This window comes from Notechis scutatus, chromosome 2 (genome assembly GCF_049901735.1).
Source record: "Notechis scutatus isolate UNSWTSFEM ecotype Mainland chromosome 2, rNotScu1.2, whole genome shotgun sequence".
In the NCBI taxonomy this organism is placed as follows: Eukaryota; Metazoa; Chordata; class Lepidosauria; order Squamata; family Elapidae; genus Notechis; species Notechis scutatus.
The window spans coordinates 190,366,666-190,391,608 of NC_142010.1; the positions used below are offsets into that span (position 1 = coordinate 190,366,666).

The 24,943-nt window shown below is 40.1% G+C and overlaps 1 protein-coding gene across 1 annotated transcript in view; it reads right to left on the reverse strand.

The window, feature by feature from the left end:
- ADAMTSL1 (ADAMTS like 1) overlaps positions 1 to 24,943 on the reverse strand; it is a 252,080-nt gene that overhangs the window by 37,701 nt on the left and 189,436 nt on the right. Inside the window, exons 18-21 of the mRNA XM_087957646.1 lie at positions 24,594 to 24,747; positions 22,592 to 23,732; positions 9,368 to 9,495; positions 1,818 to 1,946 (exon numbers count right to left, since the gene is read on the reverse strand). Of these exons, the coding sequence (XP_087813772.1) occupies positions 1,818 to 1,946; positions 9,368 to 9,495; positions 22,592 to 23,732; positions 24,594 to 24,747 (1,552 nt within the window). The remainder of the gene's footprint in view (positions 1 to 1,817; positions 1,947 to 9,367; positions 9,496 to 22,591; positions 23,733 to 24,593; positions 24,748 to 24,943) is intronic.

The following is a 24,943-nucleotide window of genomic DNA, read 5'->3' on the forward strand; positions in this document are numbered from 1 at the left end:
ACTGGAGGAGGAATTCTGGGAGTTGAAGTCCACAAGTCTTAAAGCTGTCAAGTTTTGAAGACCCTTGTCTTAAATCATAGTACTTTTTTTAAAAAAAGTGTAATTTATCATCCACAGTCTTAATAGCAAATGGGGGAGAATACAGGTAGTCCTCAATGTACAACAGTTCATTTAGTGACCGTTTGAAGTTACGACGCTGAAAAAAGTGACTTATGATCTTTTTTCACACTTACGACTGTTGCAGTGTTCCCATAATCACGGGATCAAACTTCAGAGGCTGGTTCATGTTTATGATAGTTGCAGTGTCCCTGGGATCACATGATCCCCTTTTGCAACCTTCTGATAAGTGGAGTCAATGGAAAAAAATCAGATTCACTTAACAGCTGTGTTACTAACTTAACAACTACAGTGATTCACTTAACAACTGGGGCAAGAAAGGTTGCAAAATGGGACAAAATTCACTTAACAAAAGTCTCGCTTAGCAACAGAAATGTAGGGATCAATCGTGGTCATTAGTTGAAGACTATCTGTATATCAGGGAGACATAGTCTTCTTGGCCATCATCCTGGGAAAACTTATAGCAACTTTCATCTGTATTCAAAGAGAAAGTATGAATGATACAAAAGAAATCATATCCCTAGCTGGAAGAAGAATATTTCAGGTACCTCTGGACCAAAAAATGAAACAATTCACTAATTCGTTGTCATTAAGGATTATCCTTTTGGTGGTCTGTATCATCCATCAATTACAAAGTATTATTTTCTATCCCTTGTTCTACCCAATTCTTGTTTTCTGCTCATATAGCTCACTCCTGTAGATCCCAAAGCCAGAAATGTTCAATATGGAATAATACCTTATGATCCATTCTCTCATATTAGCTTACAATTTCCTCCCTTCTCCCCATAAATTCCAAGGTGGCTGAAGGAAAAACACTTAAGGCTTTACTCTATGATTATCCAGAAATGTCAGTAAAGTTGGCAGCTCTGATCCAAACTGGACATGGTTTCTCATTTCATTGACTCCTGCTTGTTTCCAAGCCTAATACCAAGGCCTGGTATTAAGGCAGGAAGCCACAATTCCTGAACATATTCCTTCCTGAGTCCAGAAATAAAAATATATGTTACAAACCACTTTGTATATTAAAATATGGCAGAGAGGCACATTTGTTATTATTTTGATTACTTTTTCTAAATTATGGATTGCTTTCCCCCAAAATGAGCTTTTTAGTAGGTTTACTCAAAATACACGTTACATTGCTCATAAAAGGCTAAGCTGTCTCATAAAAGCTTGGTCCATAGGCACTTCCCTGATGTTCTAATATGTTTGCTGTTCTTTATTTTTCTGCCTTGCACTAATACAGATTTCAAATTTTGTTGCCTTATCATTTAAGCTACATTTCAATCTTCAGTTGTGCGGTATAAAGATTTTTTCTGAAAAGTTGGAAAGCAGGTAGATGCATAATTCATTTTTGCATAAAACAGAACTAAAGCGTTCTATAGTTAATTGAAATATTAAGGCCTTCCTGGCTAATAAATGGAAATGATGGTTGCTTTGTCATGCTCCAAACCTATGAAACTACCTTACACTGATTTAAATCATTGTTTCATCTCACTCAGAATACTCTAAGCTGGCTGGAAGCAACTCTAAGGCTGCAGGCAATGTTTGGAGCTGGATTTCAAATCTGCATTAAATTATGTTCTTCCACCGATGAGCACTGCATAGCAATCCTTAGCAATCCAATAAAATGCTTTAGTATGATATTTCAAATCAAATGCAATGAAAATTTAAGCCTGTTCATTAATCTAGTTATAACAGACCTGCAATTTGGCAGTTAATGGTCACATTTACTCCTGGAATTGTTTTCACTGTGCTTCCGATATCAACAGAAATAGTTGGCAAGTTTTGGTTGGTCACGATGGTTTTTGATGTCTTTATCAGTGGTTTTCCTGTAAAGACACCATGAATTATAAAACAAATAAGACAAGAAACAAAGCACAGGCATAGTTACAACTTAATCAATAAAGGAGAATTTTTATAGCTCAGGGTTGAAATGAGGGATCTTTGATGCGCTCCGAGCTTTCTTTCTTTTTTGTGGATGTTTCATTACCCAAATTGGGTAACAACTGTTTCCTAGTTTGGGTAATACAACGTCTGCAAGAAACAAGCAAGCTCAGAGAGCACCAAGGACCCCTCATTACAACTTATTTTATTTATTTATTTATTAGATTTATACCAGTAAATGATTTCTGCTGGACTAAGCAATGAAAACAGCATACAAACCTGGTTACCAAGACAAATGGGAGTGAAATATAATGGAAATAATAATCTTGGGGGGGACAGTTTCAAAAACCATTGACAATTTGTATATGATTGCAAACAACACATCAGTTTATAAACAGATACTCAATAAATATCTCTTGCTTTTATAAGCATACCCAGCTATGTATTAAGATTTATTCTGCACAATTCCCTTAATCAAGCAAATTGGCTGTAGAACTAGAGAAATGAAAGTCAGTTGCATCAATAAATCAAAATGTAACTAAAGCTATTATCTGCCTAATTAAACCACAGTCTTGACATCTAATTGTATGCAGATACTATACTCGCTTTGATTACTTCTACAATGCTAATTTAAATTATCCTTATGTTTTTCCTTAAGGTCTTATGTACTTGACTCTCATCTTTCTTTGGAAATTTCCATATGGGGCGCCTGGAAACTAAAGAAGTAGATGTAAATTGGTGTAAATTGATGGTCTAAAAATAAGAATGCTGCAAAGTTTAATGAATCGTAGAAAACTCATGTTATAGGGAGGGAGGCAAGGTGAGAGAAAACCCTAGAAATCTATAAACCTTAATTTAAACTGTATTATCCACTTAGCTGTTGTTAGCCCTGCTAACATCATAAGAGTGTAAAAATTACCATTGAAGAGATATGCACCTTTATACGTCATTGATCAAGGTAGCCACTGAGCGCATGATAGGCCCATCCACCCTCCTCCCACCTGTGGTTAGCTCTATGGTTTTTACTTCAGACATGTTAATCGATGGAGGCTTAACTCCTATTGCTTCCTCCCCTACCGCGCCCCGCTTAGGCTGCTAATCCCCAGGGAATGGTGCTGAACGGTCAGCTATTACTTTAACGGCATTCTCTCTGACTCCCTCCCTCACACCAACGGACCTCCGCCTCACAGGCACATTTGATATATCAACCAGGTTCATTTGTTGTTTTGCCCGTGATCTTATAATCAGCCCGGCTCGTTCCTCATTGTCCATGTCTATTATGACTTGAGGCAGCTCTGCCGGCCCCTCTGTATTCGGCCCAGACTGGCTATGCCTTTGCAGGATGAATCTACATGCCCAAAAGGGTTCCTCCCTTGTGGGGCCGAATACAGAGGGGCGCGGTAGGGGAGGAAGCAATAGGAGTTAAGTCTCCATCGATTAACATGTCTGAAGTAAAAACAATAGAGCTAATCACAGGTGGGAGGAGGGTGGATGGGCCTATCATGTGTGCAATAATTGATCAATGATGCATAAAGGTGAATATCTCTTTAATGGTAGTTTTTACACTCTGACGATGTTAGCAGAGCCTAACAAAAGCTAAGTGGATAATATAGTTTAAGTTCTGGAGATCGTGATGTCTGTCTCTTCTTTCATAGCTATACCTGGAACTCATATTTTTAGGATGGTTTGCAATAAACCTTAATGCAGATTTACCTATCTGCATTCTGGTCATCCACTTCCTAAAATTTGAATGTGGGTTAAGTTCTGAATGCTGGCTGATTTTGTGGGGCCTCGCTCCAATGTGAGCTTGTTCATAGGCCATCAGAAGGAGAAATGGGTGGGGTTGCATAATTCATGAGCTTGGGCCAAGACAGGAGCTATAATGTCTAAAAAATAATAATCCCTTATAAATCTACAATAGCAGGAAGGGTAAAGAATTGGCATGGAAAGAATGGGTGTAAGTTGAGAAGGAAAAGGAGGAGGAAGAATTATGGGTGTTTTAGTTGGCAGCATCAACTAAAAATAGGGAAATCTGATTTTGCTTCTATGCCTCCCCTTCCCCCAATACATAGGTCACTAACACAAATCCATAAGCCATCATAACAACTAAAATATACTTTTATGTGTAACTGGCTGTATTTTAGTCCCATTCTGTAGAAGTAACCCACCAAAGCATGCAGCTTTTGTTTATATCATTTGCATGCAGAGTCCTTTAAATGTCAAAATAAAGGAATATCCAGCCACAAACATGTTTGGCTGAGTCATGAAAAGTTCAGACAATTCTCATATTTTATTGGGGGCTCCTAAATCATAGAGAAACAGAGACCTCAACTGGCAAGTGGTCTTCTAATTCACGGTTTCTTTTTTCACGATCTTCTCATTAGATTAAAATACTTGTCTGCCGTTAGCCTATAAAAAGTCATTTGTCATTCCAAAAATGGAAACATTTGCCCTTTGCAAACTCATGTGTTAAATTAATCAATAAGCCAAGTGTTTCATTTAGCCTGAACCAAGATTGCCCACTTCCTCTGAGGAGTCCTGCCCTCCCCTCCTTCACCGCAATGTTGTTTTAATTGCACATTATCACATTCGTACAACTTGGTATCCAGATTTGAAGCTGCTGAATGACTGGATACCTGTGGTTCGTGTTTGACAGATGAGGCTATTCAGAAGCTGCCCAAAAGCAGCTTTTGCATCTAGAAAATTTGACCCAGGAGATTTTGCATTTCCTAATTTGTTTGCATGAGAAAATGAAATCAAGGCACGGGCGATTTTATTAGAAAAAACTGTTGCTGGTTACTGAAAACCTGCAAACAATCTAAATGTGTGTGTCTTGTGGGTCTTACGATCCTACACGCATGCATGTATCAGACAGTGATTGATTAGGCTCCATAAATTGGCTTGGAACAAAACTGTGGTTTGAAGGAAGAGGCTTTCCTTCCAAAACACTAGTCTAAAGTTAAAACCTTTGGAATGTGCCCCTCGGGAATATACAAACTGCAAAGACTCTTTATAGCCTGGATTGCTATGCATTAAACTTTAAAATTCAAGCATTTACCTGGATCAGAATGAATTAATTACTTCAATGCTTTAAGTTGCACTGCTGTTAAGTCTATGTTGTTTTACCATATTTGTGTTTTTAAGGAGAAACAGCTGTATTGATGGGTTTTTTTGGGGGGGGAGTGGGGATATTCCTAAAGCAGGGGTGTCAAACTCAATGCCTGCAGGCCGAATCTGGCCCGCAGGGTGCTTAGATCTGGTCCACGGCGCTGACCTAGAAACAGCGAAGGACCGGCCCTCCCGAGCTCCGTTTTCACTGGCAGAGGGTTGCAGGAGGCTGTCACAGCTGAAACGGGGCTTGGGTGCTCGTTTTTGCTGGCAGAGCACTCAAGCCACCACGGGCACCCCCGATATGAGTGACGTCAAGTTGGCCATATCCACCCTAGCCATGTCCATCCCGCCCTCCCCCCGAGGTCAAACACGACTCTGATTCAGCCCTCAATGAAATTGAGTTTGACGCTCCTGTCCTAAAGTAAGCATGGGGCGGATGCCACAATGAATGTAAAAGCAAAGTTTAATGATGAGAAATTAATCTTTTGGTGAATGGACATTTCTAGAAATGTAAAATGGCCTGATCAACATATCTGGAGTAAACCCCACTTTTCTCTCGAGCGATTTTGGAGTCTAAAGCAAACTGAAAAGCATTGTATCAAGCCATGATTTTTTTAAATCTCGAATTATTTAGATCAACTACAGTTTGAATAAGGTTTCTGCTTCTATTTTGGAAATTGTGACAAACTGAGATTAGTTAGAAACAGAATAAATCTGATTTTGTGCCAGAAAAAGAGGATAGTGGTAAGGTGGCAGCTTTCCATATACAATACTAAAGTAGTTTTTTATAGGAGCCTCTGTGGCTAGAGTGCAGTACTGCAAGCTACCTCTGCAGCCAGCTGCCTAGAGTTTGGCAGTTCAAATCCCACCAGGCTCAAGGTTGAGTCAGCCTTCCATCCTTCCGAGGTGGGTAAAATGAGGACCCAAATTGTTGGGGGCAATAGGCTGACTCTGTAAACCGCTTAAAGACTTAAAGCACTATAAAGCGGTATATAAGTCTAAGTGCTAATGCTAAAGTAGTTTTTTGTCTAAACTAGATCAGAATCTGGATCCTGAGTCAGAAAAAAGTATCAGTTAACCATCAGTTAGACACCAAGATCACACCAGATAAAAGGTTTAGAAAGGATTGCATGCAAACTTCTAGATAAGTCCCAAGTGGGGTTTAACTCTAGATATGTTGATCAGGCCATCTGACAGTTCTAGAAATGTCAATTTACCAAACATTAATTTCTCATCATTAAACTTCAGTTTTACATTCATTGTGGCACACGGTTCCCCCATCTACCCCATGCTTACTTTAGGTGTTACTTTGTCTGAAGTAACTCCAAACATATTGGTTTAAATACTACAATCATACCCTAACCTTTAAATACTTCAGATGGCAAGATAAAATTTCTGCAGCTGTATTCAAAGTTTTTGCTAACTTCCATGGCTCATAATAGTAGCATCAAAGGCTGTTTTTCTTTCCACACAAGTCTATCATCACACTGCCATTTGTTTGGCAATCCTACCCCTACCCATAACAAGGACATAAGGAATTAAAAAAAACCCTCTATGATTTGTAAAGCTTGAGATGAAACCTTCACACACATGTGCCTTGGAATGTGAGTGCCTGGATTCATTTGTTCCTGCAGTTTTCTTGATGGCATTTTTGGAAGTACCTCGCTACTGCCTTCTTCTAAGGGCTGACAGGGAGTGAGTAGCCCAAGGTCAATCAACTGACTTTGGGCCTAAGGCTAGGCTGGACTAGAATTCACAGTTTTCTAACCTAATGTCTTAACTACTACACCAAACTGGCTGTCTTAATATATCCATGTCCTCTGCATAAGTTCTATGGTTTGTTTGTTAAGTAGTGCTGATGTCTATAGAAAAGTAAGGCATAGGCAGGGTGCGTGGTGGCCCGCCTTTAGGGTGAGGGGGGGTTGGGGTTGGGACCACGGGGGCTGTGGGCGACGTGGTGGGACTTTGGTGTCTTGTGGCGGGTTGGGCTGGGTGCGGGTGCTTTTGACGGGCTTTTGTTCTAGAATTTAAGTCTGGTGGAGTTTTTAGAGGGGTTTGAAATTGATAGAACGTTGTGGGTCCTGTTTGGTGAAGGCGCGGCTGCGCCGGGTGGGCGAGCATTTGGTTGGTTTACCCTAGAACCTTTTGTAGACAGTTCCCAGAACTTTTGTACACAGCATATTGATTCATTAGTTCAACTACTGTAAATGTATATCAATGTTCTTAGAGACAGGCTACTAAAAGATAGTTTCATTCTCTCAGGTTAAAAGAACTAGGAAAGCAAGCACCTCATATATGTACACTTTGTTTAAATACGAGGGGTAGTACCGGGAGCTGTTTTTCTTCTGGCTACTTGTGGAATTCTAGAGGCCCTTTATTGCAACTGTTCATCCAAATAATTAAGGCCACATTATACAGAGCAAACCTATTGATACGTAGCCAAAAACCTGTTGATGCTGATTTGCAACAGCTAGCAGTTCTCCAGGTTATTAGGTAGCACTTTTCAACAAGAGGGAATCCAGATTCTGACCTGACATTTCCTGTGTGTAAAGCATGAGAACCACTACAGAACCAAATTCCGTTTTGGACAAAACAATCTGGAATGGATGAACTTTTGGAACAATGTAAGCCAGTTTTTTTTTTCATTTTCTCATTCTGTAACTTATGCGTGTTACTAAAAGCTTCTTGCTGGCCAAGCACCTAAAGAGTTTAAAGCAAGCACAATCTCACACTGCTCATCACTGCTCTTCCCAGAAACGTTTTCATTCGTGTTGATCCAAGTGAACAAAGATTTAATTTGTCATAGATCTGAACTGTTGGTGTAAACAAGAAACTTAATCCGTTCTGAGCTTTTGCTTGCCAGTGACGGGAAGTGTGCCAGCCATGCTTTGTCTGCAAGACGGGGAAAGAAAGAGCTTGACCTTACAAGATGTTGACTGAGCAGATAACATGCAATCCAACCAATTATTTAGAGCAATGCTTAACTTCAGGAATATGAGGAATCTCACTGACTCTCGGGAGATTACTATTAATTTGGCTTCAGCGCTAATGAGATGTCTGGTTCTTTTACAATCCAGTCTAAGAGAGAAAGATTTATAGAAAAAATTGGAGCTACCACCAAGCATAAAAAAAGAGGTCAAAACATCGCACTCTGATGGATTTAACAAATTAAATCCTTATCCTTCTACTAAAAGGAGAAATACCCATAAAAACAAAACATAGCAGAGAGAGGGTTTTTTTTAGACTTTCGGCCTAAAAGTTTAATAAAGGTAAATCCATTACCGTGCAATCATTATTTTGGTCAAGACATCAGTATATTTCAGCAGCCACTGAATGATTGAATCTTTACATTTGAACCAAAATCAATTGCTCTATCTGCTGAAATATACAGAGATGATAGAAGTGGGAAAATGGAACTTAAATAGTCATCTCGGCAATAATATTAAAATATAAACACCAGTGCATATTAAAAAGAAGACATTCCAGAATTTAAAGCAATTTAAAATCCCTCTGTTTGTATATCAAAATGTTAATATTCCCATATCACCAGCCTCTTGTTTTCTTTTATGGGAATAGCAAAATGTTAATATTCCCATATCACCAGCCTCTTGCTTAGCTTCCAAGTCTCAGTGTCGGGGCCTAGTGGAATTGTAAAGGTGGAGGGGTCTGATAGGAGACACTGGCTACCAAATTGTGGACCAATCATAATGGTTTAAGGGACAGAGGTGAGTATATGTATAGTAAAGCATAAATCAGAATATTTCCTGAATCTGGCACCTGACTTCAAGACTTCTTCTGGAAATTCTAAAACAGGAGTATGTTTTAGAATCTTGAAATAATGCCAAACCTAGTTCTTGGCAATGCTCTTGATCTTAACATAAAGGAAAAGATCTGTTCACATTCTTCCATCCTTGAAATTTGGGCATATATACTTCTCACACGCCAAACCCAAAATAAATTCTACAAAACGATAAGCTTCACCAATGCTATTTAAATTGCCCTCTCTACAAATATTCCTAGAACATGAAAGAGTTAAATGTACCAAGCTAGCATTTAATGTCTCATGAAATTTTTAGAGCAAGACATCAAATTTGGGGAAAATATCAATAAACAAAATTAAAAGTTCAATAAAGTTGAAAAGATTCCAACATCGGTAGGATTTTTAACCTTGGAAGTTATCTCCCTATATGCTTGTGCTTAAAACTGCTAGAACAGGACGATTTCTGAGTTGTGTAAAGTGCTGTGAATGTGTTACCTGCTAATGTGATGGCAATGGAGACAGAATCAGAGCCCAACACATTGGTTGCATTGCAAGTATAGAAACCTACATCGGCTTCGACTGGTTCTAGGATTTGCAAGGAGTCATCCGGTTGAAGAAGAATCCTGTAATGATAGACAAATATGTTAAGTCTTAAAAATTGGATGCCAAGAAAATTATTACTCAGCACTTCTGGGTAAGACCCCAGAGGCAAAAAACAGCAGACAAAGGTTAAAACTATGTGAATAATTGTATTCAGAATGACATTTTAAAAAAGATTTTTTTCATCCTGTTTTTTTCATATATAACTCGAGATGGCAAAGATGCAGTACCAGTACTGTTTATTTATTTATAGTGCACTTTTATTATTTTTACAAACAACTCAAGGTGGAGAACATACTCACCACACATTGCTCCTCTTATTTTTCCCACAACAACAACCCTATGAAATGGGTTTTGCTGAGAGAGAATGACTGGATACCAAACTAGGGAGGTCATCTATAGTCTGCTATTATTTAAAATATGCACATTTTATCATTTTATCTCATATCAACCTTGATATTTACAAGCCATTGCACAGACGAGACATCTTGCATCATTACCAACTTGAAAAATGTGAAGATTGCAGCAAAATGTATTGCTGATTTTTTGTATTCCTCCCACTGCCTGTCAAAGTGGTCAGTACGCTAAGTTTAGAGTCTGGCCTCACGACTCTACTATATTTCGTTCAAAAAATAGTCATGTAATTGGTGTCGGGCCTCTATTCTGCATTTTCCCTGGAAAGTTGTCTTTATTAGTGCCCCAATATGAGATAATAAGAAATATTACAAAGGGCTGGTTATGAAATCTTCATCACCAAAGACAAATTCCTTGTGTGTCCAATCATACTTGGCCAATAAAGAATTCTATTCTATTCTGTTCTGTTCTATTCTTTCAAATGTTCTCATCATGTAAGTATTAAAATTTAAGAGTTTCTGAAACTATTAAAGGACATATTCCATTGATTTTACCATGGTGCTCTTGATGTTGTAAAAGGAATATATTTGGAGGAATCTACTGATTGCCCAATCAATGCTAATGACAATGTATCTGAAATTATAACCCCAAAGCTTGACAACTCTTATCCTGATCAAAATATTCCAATTTATCTTAGAATAAAACTGAAGTTAAAATTCAGAATCTGGGTTTTGCCACAGAGGCGTTGCTACCACTGGGACAAGAGCAGGATATGACAGCTCTTAGATGAAGGTCCCTTAAAACTCAGTTGTATAAACTGGAATACAATTGGGTCAGGGCAAGATCTGTTCCAAAGTGAACTTGTATTTTAACTATCTTACAGTTACTGAATTCCTTAGGGCTTTTTCAGGGCTCTGCTTTGACATCCTGTCATCAAATCATAGAATGCAAGTTTCAGGAAAAGAAACACGTGCCCAAAGGACTTGACCCTGCCAGTCAGAGCAATGAATTACTGCCTAACTTGTTGCTCTGTGGAGGGACCCATAGTGAGCTTCTAACCACCTTTTTGGTTATTTCCTGGATGACCAGATAAAGTTTTTGTAAAACTTTTTTTCGCAGATAAAGTCCCTAACAAACATTATGTTTGCATTTTTGCCCTGCGGGATATGTGCTTAAAGAGAGCCATCTCTAAACATTATTACAATATATATCTTCACAATCCTTTTTTTTTTTTTTAACTATTATTGTTAAAACTGACTGCAAAGTCTTGCAACTTTGAGGTGGGAAACAGAAGAAAATTTGAGTGGATCTATAAAACAGGGATATCAGAATGAAAACCAAAGAAATCCCCTGTATGTCCTAAATTTTGGCTAATCTTTGGCTCTACTGCTTTGTAGGACTCCGATCAACCAAAATGTTAAAGTTGAAAAACATTTTAGAAGGCAATGATGAACTACTTCTGTAAAATTGCCAAGAACAAGAAAGTCTCCCTCCCTAAGAGCACAGGGCCACCAAATAACTTTTCTGGTGCCCCACAGTTGGTGAGCCCTGAAGATACTCCAGCAGAGATGACATAGTACAGAATAGCAGCTGCTGGATGTAAGTACAATATATCTGGGAGAGAGTGTGAGCAACCCAAAGAAGGAAAATTTAAGCAGCCCCTTTCTCTCTTTTTCCCCCTGCAATTCTTCTGCTTCAAGAAGCTGTTTTTCATTTTTTTGAAAAAAAAGAAAAAAGAAAGCTAAACATCATTTCTAAACTGAACCTGAATTGTTGGTTTTATAATTTACCGGTTATCTGCATTCTCTGTCACCCATGTTATACTATGTAATTGCAATTCAGACCTATGTAAATAACTCTTTAATTGATCTGAACTTAAGACAGAATAGGGATAAACCAGATGGCTCAGGCAACAAATAAAGAGATAAAATGCAAAGGGGTGTTTTTATATTTGCCTAAAAAAAGAGTTAACAAAACATAATAATCTTTATTCATCTTCATTGCAAAGAAAGACTAAAGGCTGAGTAGATGATGCAATTCATGGCATAATCTCTTTGCATTGTATGCGTTTTTCATACTAAATTTGTATGAAGATTGCATCTCTGTGTATTTTAGGGTATTTTGTGATCAGTTCCATAAGCTTTTCAAAAGATATTTAAAGAGGTGCAGCCTCAGTTAGAAATATCCCGAACAGCTGGAAATCATTCAATGAATGATACTGAACTAAATCTACATAGATGGATATCTTGATACTCATCATTAATTGGTTCTGGAGGCACGATAAGTACCAAACAAAATTTTCCCATAAGGAATAATGAATTGAATCACAAGGCAGCCGACACTGACAAATTCTAGCTTGTGTGTCGAGTATCAAACAAAGGATAAGTACCGAAAAAATTTTTTTTGCAGCAAAATGCATTGACTATCAAATTTGAGGAGTTTCAAAGCAGTTGAGCACCACAGTATTATTAAAACTCTTGTGTTTGTAATCTGTAACTAAGCAAAATGGTGTATAATAGGGCAAAACATTTCAAGGTACTTCAAAATGGGTTAGCTTATAAAACATGTCCAAAATCTGAGATTCTTCATACCCATAGAAGTGAAATTTGGTGAATTTTATAAAACATTATATGACAAAAATTATGCTAAAAGCATTTGAGGACATAATACAAAATGTCACAAAACATTTCCTGTACTCAACTATGCTATACAGTTCATCATGGGCTCTTTTGGAGGCAGATACATCTCTGAATATATCCCTGAATTTTTCAGAACTTTTCAAACCTGGTAAGGAAATATCTCTGAAATAATAAAACAAGGGGCTGTCTAGTTATTGTTATATATGAAAACACTAGCCATGTATTTAAAAACTATCATTTTCAGAACAAATTATTTTCAGCAGTATTTTCTGTTTTAATGATGGGTAATACCTGACACTTCTGGAAAAAAGAAATTTAATAATCTTATGTCCAGTGCGCAAGCAAAATCAAAACGAAGCCTCCTCATAATGAAGAAGGCTTTGTAAGCAATATATGGACAGGCCTGGGCAGCAGAGGGTGGATATAAACTTCTAAACCATTTTGAGATTCGTCTTGGTATAGAAGGTCTCAGGAATAATGCCAGATATTTGGCATTGTGGGTTCAACTGATATACTGTATAATGTCCTTTTGCAGGAGTTGCTTCCAAGTTGGCTTTGTTTGGGTCTCTTGAAGCCCCTGGGTGGCCTTGACCCACCAAGAAGCATATGTTTAATAGCATGGCTCCCACTGCGAAGCTCTAACCTGCCTCCAATCACGCTCAGGTTGAATTAATGACACAGCCTATAGGCAAATTTGCTTTTCTCACAAGAAAACTGCAGCAGCTGTTTTCCATAACTTCTTTTGTCAGGATGGTAGTAGGGAAAAAAAAATTGGCGGAGTAGACAAAAGAAGATGAGAGAACTGGAGTGAGAAAGCCCATCCAAATGCAATCAAAGCCTAGTCACTTACCAGGGTTTGATGAGATTTTTTTTTTCCTCCTTGAATGAAAACGGCAGCCCATGAACCACAAAGTTAAGGATATTTGATCTCCCTCATAGCACCATGGGTGGCACATTCTAAAGAAAACCAGATTAAGCCCACCCATTGAACATTGTGTTGGAGAGAAACAGGGACGGGAGAAGGGAAGAGTACGGCAAGAAGGCTTCTCTTTCACCACCAGCTTCTTCCTGATCATCCTAATGTACCATACAAAAAATGATCTTAATTGGGATATTCAGAAAGATACATTAAGTCGACCAATTGCTTGGCTTTTTCCATACAGAGAAATAAATGAGAAGGACATTCCCAACACAAATGCACACTATTTGTGCAAAAAACACACTCATGTGTCTAAATTCCACAGAACAACCAGACATAACGCTTCAAAAACAGAGTTCCCAAATAGCGTAATTAGGCCTGTTTTACAAATTACATTGTCGGAAATACATATTTATATTTCAGATATGCAAAGGCACCTAACTCCGTAAAGAGTATATCGACAAAGTGTTTCAATCTATAAATGCAATAGAGGTACAAACTCAGGTCTTGAGGGGGTCCCAGCTGCCAATTCCTACATCATGATTTCCCAAACTGTGTTCCTTTGAACCTTAGGGTTGCATAAAACTTGATGGAGTTCTGTGTGAGGCTAAGGAGAAAAACAGAACTATTCTGGAGAGAGAGAGGTTCCCTGAGAATGGGCTCCAGAACAGGTCCGAAAGCTTGGAAGAATAAACCTTTGGTCCTGGTGACCGACTCAAATTCGATCCTGCAACATTATACTGGGACACGTATATTTGCTTTCATTCACAAAACGAAACAAGCTCATCAAGCACAACAAAGTTTTGCCTCTTCATCAGGGGCCAAGGACTTGAACAAGAAGGTACCACGGTCTGAAAAAGTTTGAGAAGTTCTATCCTGGACCATCCTGCCTTGCTTAGTTTTTCCTGCTCCTTGACTTCTTCTAGCCACCATGCTGATTGGGAATTCTGGGAGCTGAAGTCCACATAGTCTACATACACCAGCTAAGATTGAGGAAGACTCTTCTATACAATCACATTGGAAGAGGAGCAACCTCTTCATCCCATGCCCACCCCAACTGGAAGGTGGTGTGGAGTAGCTCTACAAGACAATGCCAATTAAAGGGAATAGCGAAAGGAAAAAATGGCAAACCCTGAAAATTGACCTCTGGAAACTGCTGGACTCAGATACACGTGTCGCAAAATCTGGAACTAATAGAAATTATTCGCTCTCTAATAACAAACAGCACGTTAGTGCTGCAATATTACGAAGGCAGGGTTGCTCAAGATACAAGACAGTATACGATTTCAGTATATGCTCAATTCTGAACATAATTTTTGTATGGACTTTTTGTAACCTGCATGTCCTTTAACAGCACAGAAGAAAAGCATCCCTCTAGTAGCTTTAACAACATATATATAAACAAGAAAAGCCTTTATGCGCATTTTCCCAACAGGATGTAACCACTGGCAATGCATAGCTGCACATACAACTTTCTAAATGCCAGAAATGTATTTTTACAGGACGAAGTCCAACCAAATTTAAACCATAGGCCTATATTTGATTAAGGCTGCATGTGCTTTCCATAACAAATGCATTCTTGTTCTCACATAGGGGGAAAAATGTACTTTTTCATTTTTTAATGTTTTCTTTTAGTAGTAGAAAAAAATTGAATGCTCTATCTGCCAGGGGAAAAATGTTTTTTAAATGCAATGACACCGCAAATGAAAGTAAATTATAGAAATCGTTAAATCAGGAGACTTTCTAACCACTTTGAAAGGAAGGCAGCAACCAAACTAATGGTATATTTAAACCGCAGTGCTGAATTGCACCTTGGATAAATCAAGAACTTGCTAGATATTCCAGAGAAACAGGCGTTTAAAATTAATTTTGGGTTCCCCTGGGTTGACTCTTTTGTGCCTTCTCATTTCTGAGGCTGACCCTGGTCACAGGATGTGGAGGTTTAATCCCAGGCTCATAATTTACACACGGAGGAAACACGGACTGGCAAAAAATTCTGCTTTCCGGACACATCAACTAATGTAGGTAGAAAGTCCTTGACTTATGACCAAAATTGGGATCAGGATTCCCATTGCTAAGCAAGGCCGTTGTTAAGTAGTCACAGCCAATTTTGTGACCTTTTTTTGACATTGTTGTTAAATGAATCACTGCAGTTAAGGCATGGGTGTCAAACTCGATTTCACTGAAGGCCGCATCAGGGTTGTGGTTGATCTCGGGGGGAGGGCATGGTCACAGCTGATGGCATGGTCAGCTCAATGTCATTCATGTCAGCGCCTGTGGTGGCCAGACAGGGCTGGGAGATCCAATGTCCCCAGTGTGCGCCCAGGGGGCAGGGTGGGGGTGGCCCTTTGCTGGTTCCAGGGCAGCCCCATGGATCTACAGCTGACCACATTCCAGCCCGGATGGCCACCACCAAGTTGTAGATCAGCGCCCAGCTGGCCTGGCGCTGAGGCGGTAGAAGCCATGGGCTGTTTCCAGGACAGCCCTGCGGACCAGATCTAATCACATCACAGGCCAGATTCGGCCCACGGGCCTTGAGTTTGACACTCCTGAGTTAAGGGAAACATGTGGTTGTTAAGCCAATCCGACTTCACCTCTTGACTTTGTCAGAAGCAGGTTGGGAAGGTTGCAAATGGTGATCGTGTGACCCTGGCACATGGCAACTCTCGAAAATACATGCTGGTTGTCAAGTGCCCGTGGAGATTCTCTGATAATTTTAAGTGCAAGAACCAGTTGTAGGTTACCTTTTTTTCCAGTGCTTTTTAAATGGTCACTAAATGAATGGTTCTAAGTTGAGGACTACCTGTATCCCTTCCAACACATCAGCACTTTTAAATAACTTCAGAAACAACATACTCTTAGATGTTAACACATAGCTAATAGCAAAATTACAACACAAGGCTTCAGGTCAAGAGTAGGATACTGTTTAGCGGTCTTTGGCTATCCACACTTAAAAATAAGGGTAGTCCTCAACTTATTACTACAATTGAGCCCAACATTTATGTTGTTAAGTGAGAAATTTGTTAAGTGAGTTTAGCTCAGAAGATCTAGATCAGGGGTGTCCAACCTTGGCAACTTTAAGACTTGTGGAATTCTGGGAGTTGAAGTCCACAAGTCTTAAAGTTGCCAAGGTTGGACACCCCTGATCTAGAGGAACTTTCAAAATGAACATCAACCCTGGTATAGGACCCTACTCTCTGCCTATTAAGAACAGAAAACATATTTACCTGAAATGCCTTATAAAAATATAATTCATATTTTTTCTCCAGGCATTGCTCACGATAAACTGCTCAATATGTCTTTAGTGATTGCTCCTTGATCAGTTAGAGTTTATTTTTCCTATGTAACTGTGTATGTTGCTAAACATCACAGGTAAGAGTGCTCAAATTATATTTTAAATGAAGGTGTTCATAATGCATCTGATTTTTTGCATCTGATAATGTTTCTGATTTTTTGAAAAGTCTAAATTTTTCTGGAATAGGCTGAAAGTGAAAGAATGGATGTGAAAAAGCCCATATATATCTATATCTATATCTATATCTATATCTATATCTATATCTATCTATATCTATATCTATCTATATCTATATCTATATCTATATCTATATCTATATCTATCTCTATCTCTATCTCTATCTCTATCTCTATCTCTATCTCTATCTCTATCTCTATCTATCTATCTATCTATCTATCTATCTATCTATCTATCTATCTATCTATCTTTCTATCTATACACAGTATATCCTACAAATATAGGATCTCCACATTAGATATAGATTATAAATACCGTATATACTCGAGTATAAGTCGACCCGAATATAAGCCGAGGCACCTAATTTTACCACAAAAAACTGGGAAAACTTATTGACTCGAGTATAAGCCTAGGGTGGGAAATGCAGCACCTACTGGCAAATTTCAAAAATAAAAATAGATACCAATAAAAACTTTCACTAGGACAGTTGAGAATAAGTTTGATGTTCACAATTTCCTCTTTGAAAGAGACCAGTAAATAGGGAACAAGAAGATGAAGAAAAAGAAGTGTGTTTTTTCACACTTTTCACACTGCAGTGAACAAAAATGGCATTGTAGGAACAGGCTTATTCTCAGTCCAAAGTTTTTGTGATTTCTTCCCTGATTTAAGGGAAATTTGGGAAACGATATCACTATCATGAAAGGTTTAATTGATTCACTAACCCAAAAGAAGATGATGATGACAGTGGGAGGCAGGAGTCACTCTCTCCCGCAAGAAAAAGCAAGAGCCGTTCTTATGATCTCTCTCTCTCTCTCTCCCGTAATACAGTCAATCCCTTTCCAGCACGCGCGATCTGCCGCCGCAGCTTTGTACCTTGCAAATGCAAAATCCGGGGTTTTGCATTTGCAAGGTGCAAGCGGGGGGGCGGATCGCGCATGCTGGAAAGGGCTTGACTGTATTACGGGAGAGAGAGATCATAAGAACGGCTCTTGCTTTTTGCAAGGGAGAGTGACCCCTGCCTCCCACTGTCATCAACATCTTCTTCTTTTGGGTTAGTGAATCAATTAATTTGGGAAATGATCTCACTATCATGAAAGTCAGTGTTCTCTGCCCGTGGGGCGTTTGGAAGAAAATGCCCCGCGGCATATCCACGCGCGTGTAAGAGGAATCAGAAATCCCCGCGTTCAACGTCTAGCACGCAGCTGTGAGCAAATACTGGGAAAACCTGATTGATCAGAAGGAAGGAGGCAAAAGAGGGAGAGGTGGTGGTGGACGGAGGTCCCACTGGTATTTGTGAAACACTTGGTCGGCAGCGCTTAAAGTCAACGTCCTGGCTCCCACCCACCCACCCACCCAAAGCCACGAAGTCCCCCAATTGCGCAGCCCAGAATCGCTCTCCCTTCAGGGGGCAGCAACGACGCCCGGTGTTTCCCGAGACAAGAAGCTCCGCCGTGCAATGAAAGCGCCCTGGCTCTAGGCTCGCGGGCTCAGAAAACAACGCGAGCTGAGGTCGCTTTGGCTCCGCTCAGCTTCATTTCCTCAGCCCCAGCTGCTTTCAGTCCGCTCGGAAGGAGGGGGAGGAGGTGGTGGCGGCGGCTCACGTTGTTTTCTGAGCTCTATGCTCACGGGCTCAGAAAACAATGCGAGCCGAGGTCGCTTTGGCTCCACTCAACTTTGTTTCCTCAGCCCCAGCTGCTTTCAGTCCGTTCGGGAGGAGGAGGAGGAAACGAAGCTGAGCGGAGCGAGCGACCTCGGCTCGCGTTGTTTTCTGAGCCCTAGAGCCTAGAGCCTAGAGCTCAGAAAACAACGTGAGCCGCCGCCGCCACCACCACCCTCCCGAGCGGACTGAAAGCAGCTGGGGCTGAGGAAACGGCTGAGCGGAGCCAGCGACCTCGGCTCGCGTTGTTTTCTGAGCCCGCGAGCCTAGAGCCAGGGCGCTTCATTGCATGGCGGAGCTTCTTGTCTCGGGAAACACTGGGCGTCCTTACTGCCCCTGAGGGAGGGCGATTCTGGGCTGCGCGATTGGGGACTTCGTGGCTTTGGGTGGGTGGGTGGGTGGGAGCGAGGACGGACAGAGTCCGTGAAGTGGGGCTTGCCTGCCCTTGCTGGCTGCCTCTGCTTCCTTAGGGGCGGGAAGGGGGCTCATCTGGACCAAGGGTGAGTCTCCCCCTCAGTTTCCCCTGAAGGATCTTCCGTCGCTTTTGCCTTCTCCCTACATCTTCCCTCTGTTAAAAATCCCCCCACACACACACACACTTATTTTCGGGCGGATAGATTTCGTGTCTGAGCATTCTCACATGGCGGTGGGTCTTTTCCCCCCTAAAAACAGTTAAAAAAAAAACAATATATCCTCATGCAAGAACTTTTCTGCTTCCAATTACCCCCATGCTTAAAAGTTGCAAAGGAAACACGGAAGCAGGGAAGCGGCTGCCCAGCTCCGTAGCTCCACACCATTTTTTTTTCAGAGGGGAATCTGACTCGAGTATAAGCCGAGGGTTTTTTTTTCAGCACAAAAAATGTGCTGAAAAACTCGGCTTATACTCGAGTATATACGGTAGATAAATTATAAATAGATGATAGAAATAGATGATAGATAAAGATAGAGTGATATAGATTGATTATAAATAGATGATTAGATAGATAGATAGATAGATAGATAGATAGATAGATAGATAGATAGATAGATAGATATTGTGGATATCCTATATTTGTTAACTAAAATGATATTAAAGGGAAATATCTGCCCTGAAAGACATCAAAAGAAGAAATATTTAAGCAATATTACTCCTATTTTCTTCTCAGAAATATAGGTTTAAATAGAGATATTTGCTAAGATACTGAATTTGAGGATCTGGTGCAGTTTAAATTGGTTCTTACTATAAGCAACCTCCTTCTTCATCACCCATAACGTGGCATCTGAAAAGAAACTTATATTGCCTCGTGTGATCTATTTGATACCAGTAATGGGTGATTTAGTCCAGATGCAACCTGCCCTGAGACTATTTTGGGATTTAAAAAATCATGGGAGAAATAAATTGTGATCCTCGTGTAAAGACATTTATGATGTAACTTTGCAATATGTGTGAAGAGAATGCTTCCACCAAAGATACTCGAACAAACTATGGGGAAATGGCTGTATCCCATGGAAATACTGTCCATTTATCAAAAATCATATTAACTGTACATAAAAAAGTTAGGAAGAGTTGCAGCAACAAGTAGGTTATAAAACAAGCTCGCCACACATTTTTCTACTTAAGGATTTCAGTTCCTTTTGAAACAACTAAATACATATGATATCCATATTACAGAGTTAAATTGGCTTCAAGTCAGATCCCTTCTCAGTTACCTCTGAGTTTTGGGGGAGGGAAACTAAGAATCCCTAAGTAATGCCTAGCAATATCAATGAATAACAATCCTTGGGATTTATTAAAGAGAAACCATGATAGTGAATTTAAATGAATTAGGGTTGTAATGGATAAACACCTTGACCTATTGTACCCATTGCTCATATGTACCGCATCATCTGTAGCCATCTAGAATTCTCTGGAGGCTAGGAAGGATCAAAATATTTTAAATATATAATCAATTTGGATAAGATCAGAGCTGCATCCAAATGGTGGAATATAAATAACATGTCTCTTTCTTAATGGAATCTCTGCAGTAAGAAAAAAAAGATGCAAACAACTTCAGTAAACACTGTACAATTATAAATGGAAGATAGGATTGTTCAAAACTCCTCTAAAATGTTTAGAATAAGGAAGGACAAACACATAATCATGAAATCAAAAGTATATATATATATATATATATATATATATATATATATATATATATATATATATATATATATATATATATATATATATATAAAATATAATGTAGACATTAAATTAAGAGATCTAATCTAATTGGCAATTGACAGAAATTCATTCCATTTTTGTTGCTCTAGCTCAGGGGTGTCAAACTTAAGAACTGTGGGCTGGATCCAGCCTGCAGTGTGGTTGGATGTGGCCCGCAGGGCCATCCTCGTCTACCCAATGCGATGTGGAAAGATCAGGCCAGCCCAGCCCGGTCTAGCCAATGCAAAGAGGAAAGATCAGGCCACAAAGCTTTGGCCCAGTCTACCCAATGTGAAGAGGAAAGATCAGGCCAGTGTAGCTTTGGCCCTGTCTACCCAAATGCAAAGATCAGGCCAGCATGGCTTGGGCCCAGTCTACCCAGTGAGAAGAGAAAAGATTAGGCCTGCATAGCTTCGGCCTGGTCTACCCAATGCGAAGAGGAAACATGCAGGGGTGGGATTAAAAAATCCCAGCAACCAGTTCGTCGGCCAGTTGCTGGGTGGATGTGGCCATGGTGGGCATGGCTTACTGGAACTTCCTATTTCTGGCTTCCGGTGGGCCTCCACACCCCCGGGAGCCTGTTTTCGCCCTTCCAAGAGTCTGGAGGCTTCCCCTGGGCCTCTGGGAGGGTAAAAACTGCCTCCCCTGGGGTCTGGAGGCCCCCCAGAAGCCGGAAACAGGCCCATTTTCAGACTTCCGGAAGGCCCATTTTCCCCACTCCCAGAGCCTCCGCACAGATCCTGCTGTTACCTCCATCGAATATGGGCCGTGTGGAGACTCCTGGGAGGGGAGGGGTGGGTTCAGCGAACTGGTTCAGCGAACCAGATGTAACTTTAACATCCGGTTCACCCGAACTGTAGAATCCCACCCCTGGAAACATGCCAGCAGTTTGGGGAGTGGTGTCATGTCCACTCAGTCAGCCACCTACCCAGTCGGCCACACACATCCAGTCGGGCATGCCCCCCCCCGGCCCCCCAAGGTCAACCACGGCCCTGATGCAGCCCTCAATGTAATTGAGTTTGACACCCCTGCTCTAGCCTGACATTGCCTGAATAATCTTTAAAGATTTTCTGAGTATGATGTAGCTTACGACCTTAATCTATAGTTAGAAAGGTCAGAAAAGCTGTTCTAGAGCCATGTAATTCTTCCAATTTGCTAATACTTTCAACACGTGTGTTGGTTGTTATAAAACAGTCCCTTTTAGAATGCAACCATATATCTTTCATTTCTGCAAACTGTAGTATGAACCAATTTTATAAAGATCCCTGTACTGCAGAGCAGAAACTCTCTACACAACCTGCATCTAAATAAAATGGTATATTTCTAGAATGATAGAACTGGATAAATTTTCCTTACATATTTCAAAAACACTTCCTTGATTTTTTAAAAATACCTTCTCTATAAATTGCAAATGAGGGGTGGGACAGCTTAATTAGAAACTTTTCCATTATGTGCCAGTATTCTACATAGTAGGTTTTAGTTTTGTACATAGGGAAAAATTCAAAATAGTATTTTTCCTCCACTCGGAACTATAACAGTCTACTGTTCTGCTTCATTTCTAAAGCAGAGTAGAACTAAACCTGTGGTTTTTTTTTACAGTTTCCCCATGATTATGTTCAACAATTGGGGGCTGGGGATTTTGTAAACTGTAATCCAATATATCTGGAGGATCTCAAATTAGGAATGAATGTCCTAGATTTTAAACAACTAAGAGTTTTATTCAATCAATTATCTGCTCCTATAGAATCATCTCTAATATATCCATTAGTATGACAGTTGAAATAATGTATTTTGAAAAAAATGCCATTAGACAATGCAAAAAGAATGCATGAAAGTAAAGGAAAATCAAAATTTTGTATGTATATGTGTGTGTAGATGAAATTAGCATTTTATTACCTCTTGTTGTACTGCACAGCTTCTCCATTCTTCGCCCAGGTAATGATTGGCCTTGGATTTCCAACAGACTCACAATGAAGAAGTACACTTAATGTCCCACTGGCTAGAACCACAGTGTGCCCCAAATGGGTAACAACCTCAGATGCGGATAGGTGTTGTGCTGCAGAGATCTTCTTCAAGATGGCAGGTTTCTTGTGCGGCCCACGCGAACCATTTACGAGTTCTAGAGACGTGGACAAGTGGGCTTCGGAGGAAGATGTTCTCAGTAATCTGTTAAACTCTGAAAAATGCTTAGTGAACGGAAATTCCACTGATGCAGAGCTGACTCTGCTTCCCTGGGTTTTGAAAAAAGATTCCTGATGCTCCAAGTGGCTCTTGAAAATTTCATGGGCCAGCTGGGAGATAAGTTGCTTGCTATAGACATCCTTCAGTTCCTCAGGCTGTTGAGACAAATTTTTTAAGATATCATCTAAACGATCCTGACTGGCGACCATAGTGAAAGGCAGGTTGTAGTCCTGACCCTGATCTTCCTCCGAAGAAATATTTCTTTCTGTGGAGTCCTGAGCTTCCCAGGGCTCCGCACTAACCCGGGGCCAGCCTCTGTATTCCAGAAGCCTTGAGACAATGTCATCGTACTGGTGGCTAGGATCAGAGACAAGTCCTCGTTTTTCAGTTTTGCTTCCATTGAAGAGAATTTTAGTCTGATGTTTCTCCTGGCCCTGCAAAGCTTCATTCAGACTGACCTTCCTTGAGGATTCGTCTTCTTTTATCCCAGATGACAAGGCGGCGGTACATTTGTTGTGGCTTCCTATGAGTTTAATCACAAAATGCTCCTGAGCTGGTCCCGCTGTGCAGGTATATATGCCGGTATCGGAGGGCTTTAATCGATGGATCTTCATGTATCCATACGGCGCGATGGTCACGTGAACAGAGCTGATGAGTCGTTTGCCATCTTTCTCCCACGTGATCATTGGTTTCCGGAATCGTTTCACAGGACATCGAAGAATGATGGAAGTCTTGGGCAACAAGTAGGCGTATCCACCAACAACAAAATGGAGCTTCTTTTGCTTTCTTGTCTGGATGAAAACTTTCTTTTGAGCCAGTATTAAGGGGGGTTGCTTGTGAGCTGGTCTCTGATATCCTGGAATGTAAGTAACATTATTAGGATATGGTGTCACATCACATTTGCACATTCAACCTAATAGACTAAAGGAGACTTAAGGGTTCTTTTTCCTTTCCATTAATGCCTCTGTGCTGTGCCCATGTGTGTGTTTCCTGCATGGACTTCATATCACTGATGGGTGATGCCTATGGCGAAGTAGTATGATACCCTATCTATACAGGACATTTAATGGGGAAGTTACTACAGAAAATTTGAGCTTGGGATGTGATTTACATGGGGATCTGCAAGTGGACCATAAAATGCAGCTTCCAACTCAGTAAACCAAACAAACATCTTTCTTTTGGAACTAGATGAAATTTCACTTCTGAAAAATTTACAGAAAATAGAGATTTAATCAACAAATAATCTCTTGTAAGTACTTCTTTAAGAAGGTTGCATCATTATCTAGGCTTGTGCTGTAGCCTTCTGATCCCAAAGAAATGCATATTTGATTTAAGGAAGCCCTAGTAATGGCTACTCCAAAGCACTTTGCACTGCATATCCACATTAATTCTAATATTTAAATTTAAATGAATATATATATATTTTTGTGCTGTTCTGCTTTCATCTACTTCCTTGACCTGACCCTATCTATGTTTTGGACTGCAGCCATTTGACTGAAAGAGAGTGGGTACCCCTGATTTAAATGAATGTATAAAGCACATTACTCTCGCACTGTCCTGCTATTAATGTTAATAATTATAGTATTATGTTATACTTCCCTAAACTATGCTCTTCCAAATGTTTTGCCTTTAAGTTCTTTAGCCTTCATGTAGTTTCTTTGGCCAGGAAATTGTCCCAATCTTCCCAATTTTCTTCCAGATCTTCTTCTATACTCACTTGAGCAAGTCATGAGCACGCATGGTCTGACCAAGGAGGAGAGCGGCAGAGATGGGCACAGTGATGAGTTTACAATGGCAGAAAGTCCAGTATTTAGCATTTTCCTACAAATGGCATTTCGTGTCTGGGTTCCCTCTCCACAGCTAACAGAACACTGGAAACAGAACAACAGCTGCTTAGGAAAGATGAAATGTTAATTAGTTACTACCTGTTAACCTTGGAGTTAACTCTGGCTCAACCTCCATCCTAACCCAATGCTTGTGGGATAAGCCAAATATTTATGGCCCTCTGGAAGGCTAAAAGGGTAGGGACTTCCTAGGATCTCAGGTGGGAGCTGTTCCAAGCAGCTG